This window comes from Alnus glutinosa, chromosome 2, assembly GCF_958979055.1.
Source record: "Alnus glutinosa chromosome 2, dhAlnGlut1.1, whole genome shotgun sequence".
Lineage (NCBI taxonomy): Eukaryota > Viridiplantae > Streptophyta > Magnoliopsida > Fagales > Betulaceae > Alnus > Alnus glutinosa.
In genome coordinates this window covers 38107118-38122556 of record NC_084887.1, presented here as the reverse complement: position 1 = coordinate 38122556, position 15439 = coordinate 38107118, and the positions used below count along the sequence as shown (strand labels likewise).

At 34.9% G+C, this 15439-nt stretch overlaps 2 protein-coding genes and 1 long non-coding RNA gene across 6 annotated transcripts; 1 reads left to right on the top strand and 2 right to left on the bottom strand.

The window, feature by feature from the left end:
• Window positions 1-205: 205 nt before the first annotated feature.
• Window positions 206-4413, top strand: LOC133860004 (uncharacterized). Of its 3 annotated transcripts, none has more exons than XR_009898842.1 (7): window positions 206-671; window positions 1333-1447; window positions 1543-1622; window positions 2356-2581; window positions 2749-2857; window positions 3119-3169; window positions 4034-4413. It is a non-coding gene; the product is annotated as an uncharacterized LOC133860004 (long non-coding RNA). The 3 variants fall into 3 exon arrangements; XR_009898843.1 differs by having other exon boundaries at window positions 3119-3291; window positions 4142-4413; XR_009898841.1 differs by having other exon boundaries at window positions 3119-4413.
• Window positions 4414-5889: 1476 nt separating this feature from the next.
• On the bottom strand, window positions 5890-7607 carry LOC133861267 (UPF0481 protein At3g47200-like). The gene is made up of 2 exons (XM_062297012.1): window positions 7499-7607; window positions 5890-7385 (listed from the first exon to the last, which is right to left on the bottom strand). The coding sequence occupies exon 2, from the start codon at window positions 7279-7281 to the stop codon at window positions 6034-6036; it is 1248 nt and encodes a 415-aa protein (XP_062152996.1). The 5' UTR covers window positions 7282-7385; window positions 7499-7607; the 3' UTR covers window positions 5890-6033.
• Window positions 7608-11688: 4081 nt separating this feature from the next.
• LOC133860974 (UPF0481 protein At3g47200-like) lies at window positions 11689-14181 on the bottom strand. Of its 2 annotated transcripts, none has more exons than XM_062296659.1 (3): window positions 14048-14181; window positions 13645-13724; window positions 11689-13245 (listed from the first exon to the last, which is right to left on the bottom strand). In XM_062296659.1, the coding sequence occupies exon 3, from the start codon at window positions 13171-13173 to the stop codon at window positions 11893-11895; it is 1281 nt and encodes a 426-aa protein (XP_062152643.1). In that variant the 5' UTR covers window positions 13174-13245; window positions 13645-13724; window positions 14048-14181; the 3' UTR covers window positions 11689-11892. The 2 variants fall into 2 exon arrangements, with proteins under 2 accessions (XP_062152643.1, XP_062152644.1); XM_062296660.1 differs by having other exon boundaries at window positions 11689-13186.
• Between the last annotated feature and the right edge of the window lie 1258 nt (window positions 14182-15439).

The window sequence follows — 15439 nt, the reverse complement described above, 5'->3', positions numbered from 1 at the left end:
ATCTGAAATTACTTTAGTACCCTTTTGGTTGTTAAAAATGGTTTTTTTTGGGGGCTTTTTTGTCTTTTAACTTTTTTTGGGTACCTATTGAGTTTACTGTTTTGCCCTTGTTGGCTTTCACATGAATCAGATCTTTTGCGGTAATTTCGTTTTTTCTTTTTTCGTTTTTTTTTTTTTTAAAATTTTTTTATTCGCGATTGTTCTTTCTCGATAGAACGAAGAAGAAAAAAGAACATCCGTACCGTAGGACACCAACCATACCTCTTTCTACCAAACGCATCAAAAAATGTGTTTTTACTGCGGAAATCCAGCAAATATTGAGAGAAATGCAGAAAGGACGATACGTTCTAACAACTATATCAGATAACTGCGGATTTTCGGCCAAAAAATTCGGTGTCTTTGGTTGAGCGAGACAGAGATCCAAGAGGGAGAGGATAAAGGGCTAAAAATCAGTTCCCCTCCCGCTATCGCTGAAGAGAGAAGCTGTTGTTCTTAACGAACAAGGTATATTTTTCTCTTCGATTTGGGTTATTTCTTGGCTTTTCGTTTGCGTTTCAGAATAATACCAGATCATGGCGTTAGAGAAAGAACTCAAGATTTGGAGGACTGATGAGGAACCCGACCCGAACTCTTCCTACTTGCAGAAATTCAGAATCTACGAGACTCGCTCGGTATTTGCATAGATACTCTTCAGCATTGGTTTGAGATTTTGATTTGGTTTCTACTGTTTTGTTGCTCAAATTCATGTCCGTTTATATTTTTTTTTTAATTTTTTAATTTTTTAATTTTTTAATTTTTTAATTTTTTAATTTTTTTTGGCGTTGTTAGGAAAATATTATGAGAAACTAGAACACATTCATTAAAAAATTAGTGTGATAAGTCTGTTGTAACTTGTAGGGCTATTTGTAAATATTCGACTCCTCGTCTTTGTTTGTGAAATTATCTGGGTTTCATCGTTTGGTCGTAGTTTGGGTTTTTTGCAAAATCTCTTCAACCCTAGGTCTAACTCGGAAAAAAGGTTGATCTATATTTTGATGGTACAAATTTGTTAAGTTTAGTTAGATTTTGTTTGATTCTTAGTACTTTATATTTGGTGGAATTGGTTCAAATGATTGATTATACATCTCAGTTTTTGCTGCAACACATCTTAAGTAGAGGAAATAGAAATTAGTGTTCGTATCTGAATTTCAAATTTGCTAATTTTGCTTTAAGGAATTTAGTATTGGAACAATTTTTTAATCGCAATCATTGCAACAGTTCAGCTGGGCTTATAAAAACATCATGGTGTAGTTATATGGTGGTCTTGATTATTGGCTTTTGCTCGTAATGCAGATTGGGCAGAGTCATCCCACTGGTCTAACATCCAACCTGTTGAAGCTTTTTGAGCCTCGACCGCCTTTGGAGTTTAAACCGCCTCCAGAGAAGAGAAAATGCCTGTCATTAACAGGTTTAAAGTTGCTGTCTAGAGCGTGTTTGAATGGTTTTCGATTTGATACTGATTTGGATAAATATAATATGATCTTTCTCATTATTATTATGAAGGGATGGCGTAATTTGTGAGTAGGTTTGCTGAGCCTGTAGATCCTGAATATGCTCCGCCTGTCCAAGACGCTGAAACTCCTGTAAGATGTTACATTTCTGCAGGGGGTTGATCTATGCTCCAATGCTTTACATCAGATAATCATTTGGCTCTGTTGTCACAATTTGCTGAATGGATGGCCAGATCACTAATGTTTTTCCTTGAAAACATTTGTATATGGCATATATTAGTTTCTTCTTGGCGTTCCATTCTAACAGCTTTAGAGGAAGTACAATAAGGATGACGCCTAATTATTTCTACTTATTTAACTGAATGGTCATGAATTATGTGTGTGATTCTTTTCTGTCCATGGAAGTGATACCGATGAAGAATTCCTGTTCATTAACTACAAAATGAGTGATACAACTCAACTGAACTGACCCTAAATTTGAACTACTTGGTTCAGCTCTAAGTGAGTGATATAACATAACTGTTAAGTAACTTTTGACTTGTTACTTGATGGGTATTTTTTCTCTCTTCATCATATCTTGGGAATATAAGACAGAACATTGAAAAGCCCATCTGCAGAGGTTCTTCTGATGGTTGTTTGAATCTTCCTTTTTATTTTATTTAATTTTGTTGTCTGTGTACCTACATGTGATTAAAACAATTGCCTAAGGTGGTGTTACAAACTAACCCATTCCAAGCACCTAAATTACCCTCAGCCTGAGAGGTAAACTACTAACTTAGCCAGTAGAGCTTACAACTAGGAATTGCTCAAGTATAACATGGTGTTTGCACCATATCTGATTTTTGATATATTTGAATGGATCCAGGTACAAAGAAGGGCTAGAGTACACACGTTAAGACTAGAGAAGGGTGCAGCAAAGGCTGCGAGGAGCTACATAAATGTGAAGACACACCACTTTGTTTTACTTCAAGGTTTTGGAGTTCAAATGGGTTCAGTATATTTGTTCTTACAAGTACTTTGACATAGATAATTCAAATGAACACCCAAATATTTCTGGAGACCCATACAAGAAATTGTTCGTGGCTAGACTTGTAAGTAATATTGTCCTTTGTATTTTGGTATGGATGCGGTTTAGTGCCCTTAATATCTACATTCCATGCCTTGATTGCAAGGCATCACTTTTAAATAATTGGAGATCAATTCCTGGCCCTTTATATGCTATATTCATCTTTTTAATGTTCTACCATCCCTTTGTTAGATATGAAATGCAAGTCGTTCAAAACATTGGGAGGAGCTTACATACTTCTTTTGGAGTTGAAAGTCAAGCTGCCAAGAGGCAGAAGCTGGAGGGAGGTTACTTGCATAAGGTACAGTAATTGTATCAATCTATGTTATCTCTAAGTCAACTTATCTTTCAAAGAGCTTGTCAAAGAAAATGTGTTGACTTGCTAGACGTATTGAAATTTTAGTGATTGGCTAGAAAGTGATTTTCTTTGACGCTGTAAGAATTTGGTATCTCACAGTAATCAATAACTACGACATGAATGCATGTTATTACAAGTATACTTTTCTATGTAGTTTATTGTCATAGGGCAGGCCCCAGGCTCACCTTTTGCTCTGTGTAACAGGTTACAAGCATAAACTAGCAAACCAATTTGGTCCGCAAGCCACCTAAAAGGGTATATTACCCTTTCTTGATGCTTGAGAATTTTTATCAGACCAATTACTATTGATAATTGCAACAATAATTGTACGAAAGTCTCACCTTTTGCTTGTGCATGGATGATCCGACCAACTACAGGTGAACAGTTTCCAATTTTATTTTTTTTTAATCAATATGAAGTCAGACTTTCATTGGTATGTCCAGTTTCTTAGAATGGCTTGTTTATTTATGTCTGTCCATTACTGAAATAAGTGTCCTTTTTAATTTTCTAAAAGTAATGACAAGTTAATGAACGTCAGTGTTTTACATTAACTTGATAGGATAATTTTGGTGTGTGATAAGTGCCACTTTATCTCCTGCCTATACAACAACTACACAAAACATAAGACTTGGTTGACCAGTTGGTTCTATTATGCATTTCTTATTTACGAAGTATGTTGGTCTTGGTTGATTGTCATTTCTGTGGAGGGAACAAAAAATTTTGAGAGAGAAAAAAAAAAATAATGGCCAGACAATGAGAAACAAAAAAATGGCTTGAATTTGAAAGGAAAAAAAAAAGGTTTAAACAGAGCCAGATATTCCCGTCCGTTTCATCTAATAACTTTTCTCTTCTTTCTTTTTTATTTATTTATTTATTTATTTATTTTTTCAATTATATCCTCTGATAAAACATTTAAAATACAAAAACAAAGACAAAAAAATCAATACCCATTGGCTGGCCATGAAGGTTGACTGGCCATGAAAGGAGGACATTTAATAGATCAAAGACAAATATAATGTAATATGCTTGCACTGTTTTTCTCTTGTAGATGTCTGACTTTAATACATTGGATTTGAATTTTCTTGCAATGTGGAAATTCTTCATTTGCGCTTAATGTAGGATTCATGCTATGCTGTTGTCTCATAGCCAGGAACTCACTTTCTGGTTTAAGGACTTGCATAGAGGTATCCAGTTACATGCATGACCGGGGGTTTCCATGTTGCCCAGATCCCTGGTTGCGCCAAGTTCGATTATGGAAGACAATGGGAAAGCTGATATAGAATTTACTGTAAGCATTTCAATTCTTTTTTCCTTTTGATTTTTTTGTAACTGCTTGGTGAAGGTGTTGTAGCTCCAGTGAGATTCAAACCAGGTTGTGGAATCATAGAGCATGCTTGTAAAGTTTTTGCTATTCATGGCAACATTATTTATTGTAAGCATCATAGCTTTTCAAAGTTCATGATGCATTTTAGTGAAGAAATTTTTATTTGGAATTACAATTTTATGTGTCTATGAGTTGGTTGACATAAACACAATGAATATGAATATCATATATGATTTCCAATACCTTTGATTTGAAGTAACAACATATGTGTGCTATCTAAATTAACTCTCATTTTCTTTTGGTATATCATATTTATTAAATTTTATAGTTTTACTTATTTGTTTCAAAATTTCAATATGTTCTTGTTCAATAATCTAGATATTAAATCTATTCTACAATATATATATAATATATATAAATCATAATGTTAACAATTATATTGATACATAACACCGGAACCAAGCATGGTGCGTTGCACGTGCAATCCAACTGGTATATATATTATGCTTAAATCATCGAAAACAAAAAAGCAATTTCCCATAAATTTATTGATGTGATATAATGATGAATAGAGTTAAATTTTTTGGAGTAAAAAGTGAAAAAAGTTGTTTAATAAAGTGGATAAATGAGTTTGATTTTTCGGATAGAAAATGAGAAAGGATGGGAAGAAAGAAATGCCAAAGGGGCCTAGAAATAGAAGTGCTGCTGGCTTCCTAGTTTTTCAAAACAAAAGTCGCAGTCTGAACTGATTTATTATTCAAAACAAAAGCCTGTTTTTCCCAAAAAAAAAATAAATAAAAAATTATTATTATTCTCATCTCCGTGGATCTAGAATGAAAAACCAATAAATTGTCAAATCCAAAAGGGGTAAAGGCAATTGAAGTAGGACAAGGATCTCTTACAATTGGATGCTCGGATTATAAAGAATTTCTTATAATCGTAAGAGATCTTGAATAGGTAAATTTTATTGGAACTCATAATTGCTTAACACAATTGTAAGAAATAAACAATTGCAAAAAATCTATTAGGGATTCTAATTGAATTAGACCTAACTAAAGATTCTTTTTTCCAGTGCTACTAGGCCGTATTTACCTTAGAGTAATGTTATAAGTATTATACTCTCATTTCATTGGCCGGGTTGATGTACCAGTGTCTATTAACCCTATTAAGAAAAAAATTAAATGGCGCGCATTGCATGTGCGTGTGAAGAAGTAGTGTTATAACATTATTAAAAGTCTTTTTCATTGTCAATTATGAAAAGACATTGGAGGGACAAATTATATAACACTTTAAATAATGTTGTAACATTACTTCTTCACGCGCACATGCATTGCGCGCCACTTAGGCCAGCTTTGTAATTGGATTGATCTGTTTGGTTAATATGTTTTGGGGTAGTTTTTATTTTTGGTTATAAAAAATATTTTAATGTGACGTAAAATTAAACACTATTTTTGTATATTTTAAAAGTATTTTGTGTTTAAATTGTGTCATTTTTTTTTTCTTTTTTTTTTTTTACAATACAAATGATCTAATTTATGCCAAGTCCTTATAGAAGTTATTCTCATTTATGAATGACTTCATTTTTTTTTTCTTCCACTTTTTCCCATATAATCCTCTCCTTTTTTTTAAGGCTTATTAACTCCTTCATAAATGAAAACTTCCCAATATATAAACACTTACATTAATTTTGAAAAATTTCAAACAAAAAGAAAATACAACACTTACTTCTTTTCCTAAAAACATTGAAAATTGACATTGGTGGGATCAATTATATGGTAAGTTAATTGAAATGATTTTAAGATGATTGTTTCATGCTGTAGATTGTTTGTAAGAAGGTGAGGACCACTAGGATAAAAGCGACCAATGTGGAAAGAATGGCCCATGGAGTGTTGAAATAGTTGCGCACAAGCACTGCACGCCATCTAGGCCATCTACGCTGGCGAAATTCATCCACCTGCGAGCAAAGTCTTAGGTAATAGTACTCGTTGACATAAGCATTGTGGTAAAGCTTGTTGAAGAACTGGGTTGCATCCTCTGGATTCAACCAATTATCAATGATCTCATTCTCGCAGAGTATGTCCATGTCCTTGACAGTGTTGATAAGATTGTCAAGGAGTATGGCGTAGGAAGTGAACCGAGCTTCACAGTTGGGGAAGCATTGCTCAAAGCTGATCAGATTTCGAAACACAGTTTCTGTTGTCTCTTGAATCAGTAACGGAGGAATTTCCAAGACACCATCAATGAATTTGATGTCCATGATGCTTCTGGTCGACTTACCCCTTCTGAATTTGATTCCAGCCTCTACGAGGCTTGTTGCACAAGGCATGAGCTGCCATCCTGCCCTGCTTTCTTCCTGTTCTCGGGTTGATAAAACCAACCATTTTCTGAGCAGGTCGATAATATGCTTGATGTCTTGGATAGGGGGAACTATTCCGGGATCTGTGGATGAGAAAATGTTAGAAAAGAATTCTATGGCAAGTTGCGTTAGAGACTTGTTTTCTCTGATGGGGTCGATGGTCATGTTAAACAAACCCTCAAGCACCATCCAAGGCACTTGATTTTCGAGCAAAATCAAGTCATGGTATAGAAACTGGAGCATACAAGCCATGGTGAAAACAGGGTCATCTAATTCCCTACGGCATTTGTAAGCATTCTTGCGGAACAACTCAATGATGAAGCAACCATCCATTACCAAAATGTCCACAAGTTCTGGGCTGCAATCAATTGGTCCGGCATAACACTCACGAGCCTCTCCCTCCATGGCCTTGATGGAATTGATGAGATCTCTTAGCTTTGTCTCTGGAGACGGAGACCGAGAGATAAGTCCTTGCAAATACTTGGCTTTAATTTTTTCTGTGGCTTTCAAGTTTGGATTGCAATGGTGGAAAGGGCCAATAGAAAATGCATTGGGGATATAAGCTTTTTCATTATGCCTGGAGAGTATGACAGGGGTTTTGAAGATGCAACACTTGGGCGACATGAATAAGTACTCAACGGATATCATGTTTTCTATCGAAGGTGCCAAGCCTTCATTCCTAGCCATATTTTGTTTTGTTTTTTGCCTCTTAAAATTCTTTCTTCAGGAGTGATCAAAAGAAAGGACACCCCTCTTAAAATTTCTGTTCTAGCCGGCCTAGCTTCAACACCCTGCAAGAAAAGTTCAAATTAAACGCCAATTATAATCGAGTTTTAGACACTAAAATTAAGGAGCAACTCTTATTTCATTAAAAAAAAAAAACATAAAAAAGAAGAAAGAATACCTCTTAGTCTCTTACTGAGCATCGATCGCAACACTTCCTAGAGAAGTTCACTCTTCTTATCATCCACTCGGGTATCAAATGCCACTGTTTATATAGTGCTCAAAGCACCCAAAGCAAAAGGGCAAATTCCCATAAGACTTTATTCTTTGCTTCGTGCATGGATTTAGAATGAAAAACCAATAAATTTTCCAATCCAAAAGGCCACTGAAGAAGGATCAGAAACTCCTACAGGAAGTTCTCTACAATATAATTGTGAGAGGCCCTTAATTAGCAGGTGAGTTTTATTGGAGGTCTTTCACAATTGTTTACCAGATTGTAGGAAATAGACAATTGCAGAAGATCTTCAATTGTAGGGAATCCAAATCCATTGAGGTAGTCCTAATAGGCAATTCCTTTCTTCTAGTTATATCATCTGCAACCATTGGACAGCAAGGAGAATTTCCTTCAACCCTTTTTAGCTTTTACAGCATAAAGTTATACACATATCATCCGACCTTCCTTTTTCTTTAACTTCACATGTATTTATTCCAAAAAGTACATAAGGCTTGACCAAAGTTGTGTGGAATGAATGTGCTTGAAATTGACGTCAAATTAGAGAAACCAATATTCAGCAATCATTTTCAGGTGATGTACGTTTAGCAGGCGACTCGGAACTATGCTATATATGTTTGTTTGTGTTTTCGTTTTCTGTTTCGAGTCACCATTCCTTTATTTCAAACTCATTCTCACATTTTCAAGAATGGGTCCTCACAAAGAAGAAAAATATTATATTCAAGATTACGGAATAATTTTGCGACTTTATATCACTTTCCCAACAAATCAGAAACAACTAGGAAATATTTTCATCATCAAATTACTTTGTCTTGAAATAATGTATTTTTGTTCTCCAAACAAATACATTAATAGACAACTCAAAACATAAATACAAACCTATATTTAAGTTTCTCAATGGGTGAATTGGTGAAGGCGTGGCATTAATATCGCCACATATCAATCCAATAAAATAGTTATTATTCTTTATATTAATAATAAGAGTAATACTACATATCACACAAAGATCTCACAAATGCCCCCACAAAGCTTATGTGGCAAGTTTTAATAGCCAAAGTATATATATATATATTGTTAACCATCCGGATCCAACAGATTATTCATTGTTTAAAAAAATAAAAATAAAAATAAAAATAAAATCTAAAAATTAATTGGGACTACCACATAATATTATGGGATACTTAATAAGATAAAAAGTGAAATATACCATTACTCTTACCAAAAGCGTATTAGGAAGTAGCGAGAATGGGGAAATGCTCTAGTTCCCAACTTTTTATCCCAAAAAGTGGTTCCCAAATGATGTGTCATCATCCCATGAGATGATGACACAAATCCCAAAATGATAAATCACATGAAATTGTGACACATCATTTGGGAACCAAATTTTGGGAAAAAAATTTGGGATGTGTAGCACTCCTCGCGAGAATGACTTGTATTTCACACGTCTTGTGGTGGGCTCATTAATTCATGGTAGCTGTTTTGTGCTTTTTCCCTTAGCCACGTTGTCTCTCAGTTTACTTCATAGAGAAGTTTTTTGACTTTACTTCACGGTGAAGTATTTTAACTGACTTAGCCAATATATATATATGGGAAAATTGTACCGTTGGTCTCTGTGGTATGACATAATTATTTTTTACTCCCTGTGGTTTAAAAAATTACTGGGAGATCCTTGTGGTAGGTAATAATTACAAATCGATCCCTGGCGTCAAATTCTGTTAAATTTTTTAACAGATTCCGTCAAATGCCACGTCAGCGACACGTGTCACCATCTTATGGCGACACGTGTCCATCTTAATAAAAAAAAATTATTAAAAAATAAATAAAAATACTTATTTATTTTTTTTTTTTAAAAAAAAAATTCAAAAAATTCAAAAAAAAAAAAAAAACTGAACACCGGCTTGGCCACCCATTTGGGGGTGGCCTGGCCGCCCCCAGCCACTGGGGGTGGCCGCGCGCCACCCCCAGAGGCCGCAGGGGGTGGCGCACGGCCACCCCCAAGCCACAGGGGGTGGCCTTCGGGCCACCCCTGGAAGATCCGGGGGTGGCGCGCAGCCACCCCAGTGGCCTGGGGGTGGCCGCGCGCCAACCCGGAGTTGTCTGGGGGTGGCCGCGGGCCACCCCCTGCGGCCTCTGGGGGTGGCGCGCGGCCACCCCCAAATGGGTGGCCAAGCTGGTGTTCAGTTTTTTTTTTTTTTTTTTTTTTTTTTTTTTTTTAATTTTTTTTTTTTAAAAAATAAGTATTTTTATTTATTTTTTAATAAATTTATATTTTTTTATTAAGATGGACACGTGTCTCCATAAGATGGTGACACGTGTCGCTGACGTGGCATTTGACGGAATCTGTTAAAAAATTTAACAGAATTTGACGCCAGGGATCGATTTGTAATTATTACCTACCACAAGGATCTCCCAGTAATTTTTTAAACCACAGGGAGTAAAAAATAATTATGCCATACCACAGGGATCAACGGTGCAATTTTCCCTATATATATTGAAGACACATTCGGTCATTTTGAGATGCAAAGAGACAGAAACTAGAGTTACAGAATACACATTTTCACTTGTGTTTTCTCATGTTTGAGGTGCCGTATGACACTTAGAGAGAAAGAGAGTTTCTATTTTTTGTATTTTTTTTTTTTGTGTGAGAGTGAGATTTGAGTGTATTAGGGCCTGAGTTTGAGTGGTTTTCTCAGCTAGTACTACTCTTTGTATTCCATCTTTTGATAGTAAATTTCTTTCGGGTTGTATTCGCTTGGATTTAGGCTTATTAAGTCGAATCACTTAAATTTTGATGTCTTGTGTGGTTGTATTATTTTTTATTCTGTTTTTTTTTTTTTCTACTTTTTTTGTAGTCCCTAAAATTAGTTTTGTCATAACATAAGATTTAACAATAAATTTTAACAGAAGATGTAAAATTTTCAAAATTCTCTCATATTTTGTAAGAAAAAAAATTATGAAACAATAACCCCACAGCCAGCTGTGGGTCAACAGACCCATGACCAAGGCCGTGCATTGTGGGTCTGTTGACCCACGGCGGTTTCAGCTTTTTTTTTTTTTTTCTTTTTTTTTTTTCTTGTACTTTCTATTTTTTTTTTATATATAAAAAAATTATAATTTAAGAGTAATTTTATAATTTTAAAAAGATTACATAAGTATAAGAGTTATTTCAACCTTCGAAAGTTTTTTAACTTTAGAGAGATAATTATAAATATGATAAAAATTTAGATAAGTGTTAAGTGAAGTTTCTTCTTATACTAACTTTTTTATTAACTTTTTTTTATGGTGTACAAAGTTTGAAAGAAGGAGAAAATCAACAGGTTTTAGTTGTGGTTGTTTTAAGTTGTTTTTGTGGCGGTGATTGGTGTGGAATGGCCATATATTAATTGTTTGTGGCATTAATTGGACGTCATTATTTCTACGAATTTTTTCTCCATTCATTCCATGGTTCGCCTTGGAATGGACATTCGTAACTCCAAATTAACTCTACACGACCTAGTAGCTAGGAAGTCTGACATATTTGAACCTAGCTCGATCTGGGTAATGGGCAAATTATCTATGATCTTTAATACATTTGTTATGAGAATCGTAACATATTGTGTATAGGGAAAAAGTTAGAAGTTCTTTTATTTATATATATATATATATATATATATATATATGGGCAGAGACTAAGGGCTAAAAAAATTTATTGGTAGGGATTAGTAAGATAATTTTTTTTAACTAATTTTTTTCTTTCTTTCTTGGATTAATTGAGAGGGTCCATGGCCCCTGCCGGCCCCTTAGTTCCGTCCTTGATTGGGTCACTCTCTTCCCAATAGAGAAAGAAGCAAACCAAATATAAAAACCAAGGAAAAAACACTAGTTACATATGTGCAATCAATCCAAAAAGATAAATCAATTTGGAGCTTCTTTAAAATTATTTATAAAACTCAGTTTCATTTAGCAATATGAAGCTTATAACACAAATGAACATATCTTATTAACTATTTATTCTGTTTGAGCTATTCATCTCGTTAATATAAAACTGAAATGTGACGCAAATATTTAACATTTTCTTCATGCCTATTTTGCTGAAAAGATATTAATTAAAAATATAGTAGGATATTAGACGATCCTATGCGTCAGTCAAACACAATGCGTTAAGGATAAAACTTTGCACGATTTTTTATTAATCAATCATCACCTAAATAGCTAGAAATGCAACTGAAACGAAACAGACCAATTACACGTCTTGGTGGAGTCCTAGTCTAGCGCATGCATGCAAATTCTAAATACGGCCGGTGTAACAGACCAATTACGTACATAACAAGTTTCACGAGGTACGTTGTAAATTGTAAGTAATACTAACTTGTTATGCTATACCAAGTTTGAACCATGGTGAGGATCAAAAGGATAACAGCGGCCAATGTGGAAAGAATAGCCCATGGAGTGTTGAAATAATTGCGCACAAGCGCTCCACGCCATCTAGGCCATCTGCGTTGGCAAAAACTATTTACTTGCCTGCAAAGGTCTGTGTAGCAATAGTCCACATAAGTGTCAAGGTAAAGCTTGTTGAAGAGTTGAGCCGCGTCCTCAGGATTCAACCAGTTTTCAATTATCTTATTCTCGCACAGAATATCCATATCCTTAGCAGTATTAATGAGGCTGTCTAGGAGTACCGCATAGGAAGTGATCTTAGCTTCACATTTAGGATAACATTGTTCATAGCTGATGAGATTTCTAAAGGCGGTTTCTGTTACATCGTGAATTACTAATGGAGGAATTTCCAGAACGCCATCAATAAATTTGATGTCCAAAATGTTTTCAGAAGATGTACCCCTTTTGAATTTGATTCCAGCCTCCACGAGGCTCGTAGCAGAAGGCAGGAGTTCCCACCCCCCTATTCTTTCTTCTTTATCTTCAATTGACAAAGTTGACAACTTCCTGTCCAAGTCAACAATATGCTCGATGCCTTGGATATTCATGTTGGTCTGCATTAGCTGGGGCTGCATTCCATACGATAAAAGGGTGATACTCAAGAAATTCACAGCAAGTAGACTTAGGGGGATGAAGTCGCGGTTGGAATGCTTTGTCAAGTTGAACAAAATCTCAAGTACCATCCAAGGTACTTGGTTTTCTAGCAATATCAAGTCATGGTTTAGAAATTGTATCATACATGACTGGGTGAAAATAGGGTCATCTTCTTCTCTGGCCACCAAATAAGCTTTCTTGCGGAACAACTCAATAAGAAAGCAACCATCAATTACCAAAATTTTCACAAATTCTTCTGGGTTGTAATCGATTGCTTCAGCATAACACTCACGAGCGTCTTTTTCCACCTCTGTGATAGAAATGATGAGAGTTCTTAGGATTGTATGCGGAGAGTATGAACGAGAGATAAGGCCTTGCAAATACTTGGCTTTAATATTTTCTGTGGCTTTCAAGTTTGGACGGCCATGATGGAGAGGCCCAATAGAAAATGCATCGGGGATAAAAGCTTTTTCATTATGCCTGTAGAGAATGGCAGGGGTTTTGAAGATGCAACACTTAGCCGGCATAATCAAATCATGGGACACCATATCTTCTATTGAAGACACCAAGCGGTCGATATCAATTCTAATGCTATCTCCTTCATTCACAGCCATATATATGTTGGATCTGTAATTTCTTCTCGATCAGCCTCCTAAATTAAGTAGTTTCTTTTGGAGTGACAAAAACTTTTTTTTTTTTTAAAAAAAAAAATGTTAGAAGCAAAGCAAAATAGATTTGATTCTTTAGGCACAATTCCTTTCAAAGAGAGGAGAGAGAAAAAAAATTACCCAGGCACTTATGAGCATAACATTCATTCAAAAAAGAGTATTCGCATAACTCTAAGTACTGCCGAAAGAATTGTTATAAATTCATAATAGCCCGTGGCATAGGGTCTCTTTTGCCCTTAATGGTAACGAGTGTGAGAAGAATGTGTCGCAGTACTGTAGGTCATTATTATTTCCTTTGCTTTTGAAAGAAAAAAATTAATTTGACTTTGTTAATTAAGAAAAAAAGCAGTATAAGTATGTATTTCAAGTGGAACAAAATTAATTAAGGCAAAAATAGGTAGCATTAAATTCACATACAGGTAGCTGCTAAGAGTGCAACAGCTTGCCGGTTCAACCCCTCTTAAAATTTAGTTGTTTTCAAGACTACCTTGAGGATCCTGCAAAAAAAATATTTAATATAGACCCATCAAAGAAATTTAAATGAAATTATAAGAATATTTGTCAAATTAATAATGTATAGTTCCACTCAAGAAATCCAAGCTTTAGACAACAAAATGATAGCTCTTATTTGTCCCAAAAGAAAACTCCATAGGGTTTCTTTGCAAAGCACAAATGAGTGAGCTTCATACTAGCACATTAATATTGATCAAGATGATAATAGAAATTAGATTGAGCAGCAATATGCAGTGACGAGCTTAGAGAAAAACTCTACAGCTAGCTAGCTAGCCATGAAAATAGATAGGGATATAAGGATCCTCACCTCAATCTTAATTTGTTCCCAGGAAAATAGTCAACTAAACTATCATAGTCATGAGTTGAGGTCGTTTTGCAGTAGATGTTTGGAGCTACTGCCCCCTTTTTATTGATGGAAATGGAAGTAGTGCCAACTGCCATGCATGCGCGAAAAAGCTCAGGAAAGCGTAGAAATTTATATTATATATATTAAACGCCCATTATATATATATATATAATGTGACCAAATAATTCATCGAAAAAAAAATGACCAAATAAAACAGTAAGTCAACTCATAATACAGTAAGTCAACTTTGAGTAATACATTTGATAGATCCAATATGTTAAGATGATAGCGAAAACTGACCTTCCATCCGAATATTTGCATCGCGATTGGTGCAGTTAATTTGGATTTGTTTTGGAGTGGGTGAGTGATGTTCGCGTTCTACCTACCTACCTTTGAAAACGCATACAATATTAACGTAGGAAAATGCTGGTGCCAACTGCCAACTATCATATATGCATGGGCCAAATCGATTTCATTTGGCTTAGTTCTTGCAAAAAAAAAAAAATTATGGTATTTGTGTTGTAATTTTTTAAGAATTTTAATTTAATTTTTTCTCTCTTTTTTATCGAACATTTGAAATAAAATTAAGATCCTTAAAAAAATTAAACCATCACGCATCTAATTAATCAGACTCCAAATGAGTATACAAGTCATGACGTCGTCAAAGGTCAGCTTTCCAGTCGAGTACTAATTATTATAGCAGTGCCCAATATTATTGTTACCCAAAACCAGTGCCCAATAATTAATATTGCTGAGTTTATAGACTCTTCTAGCTTTAGATTGAAGTCTTTTAACATCTTACAAGAAGTGAGTTTGTCTCTGTTAGTTTCATTATTTCGTTAATATATATAGCTTCGACCGCTTCGATCGGGTCAAGTACTGATCAACTCTATTATTGCATGCATGTTGAGAATCGAACAACGATGTGACCAGGTACGTACGTATATATAGCTAGTGCCAACAATCATGCGACGAAACAAAACCTTCGTCCAACTTGAAAATAAAGATGACATACATGTTATTTCGTCAGAAGATCGACATCATTTTATATACCAATTAATTAGGAGTTAGTTGTGAAAGAGAATGTGTTATATATATATTTGAAATTTGAGGGGGTTAATTGGTGCTAACTTCAAGACATAAAATTCTCTAGTGTGTGTATATATATATAAGCTCATATATTTTATTTGAAATAAACAAAATGAAATATCACATAAACATTTGATGTATCTCATGTCATATGATCGAGCAAACATGTATATGTAATTAATATATATGTCCACATACGGCGCCAATGCTTCTGAATATATATTACTTTATCCTAATTTGAACGTCCGGCCATGGTGGAAGGCT

What these genes read in the sequence shown, in the direction of transcription:
- LOC133861267 (XM_062297012.1), bottom strand. Translation starts at nt 7,281, where the DNA reads ATGGCTAGGAATGAAGGCTTGGCACCTTCGATAGAAAACATGATATCC.
- LOC133860974 (XM_062296659.1), bottom strand. Translation starts at nt 13,173, where the DNA reads ATGGCTGTGAATGAAGGAGATAGCATTAGAATTGATATCGACCGCTTG.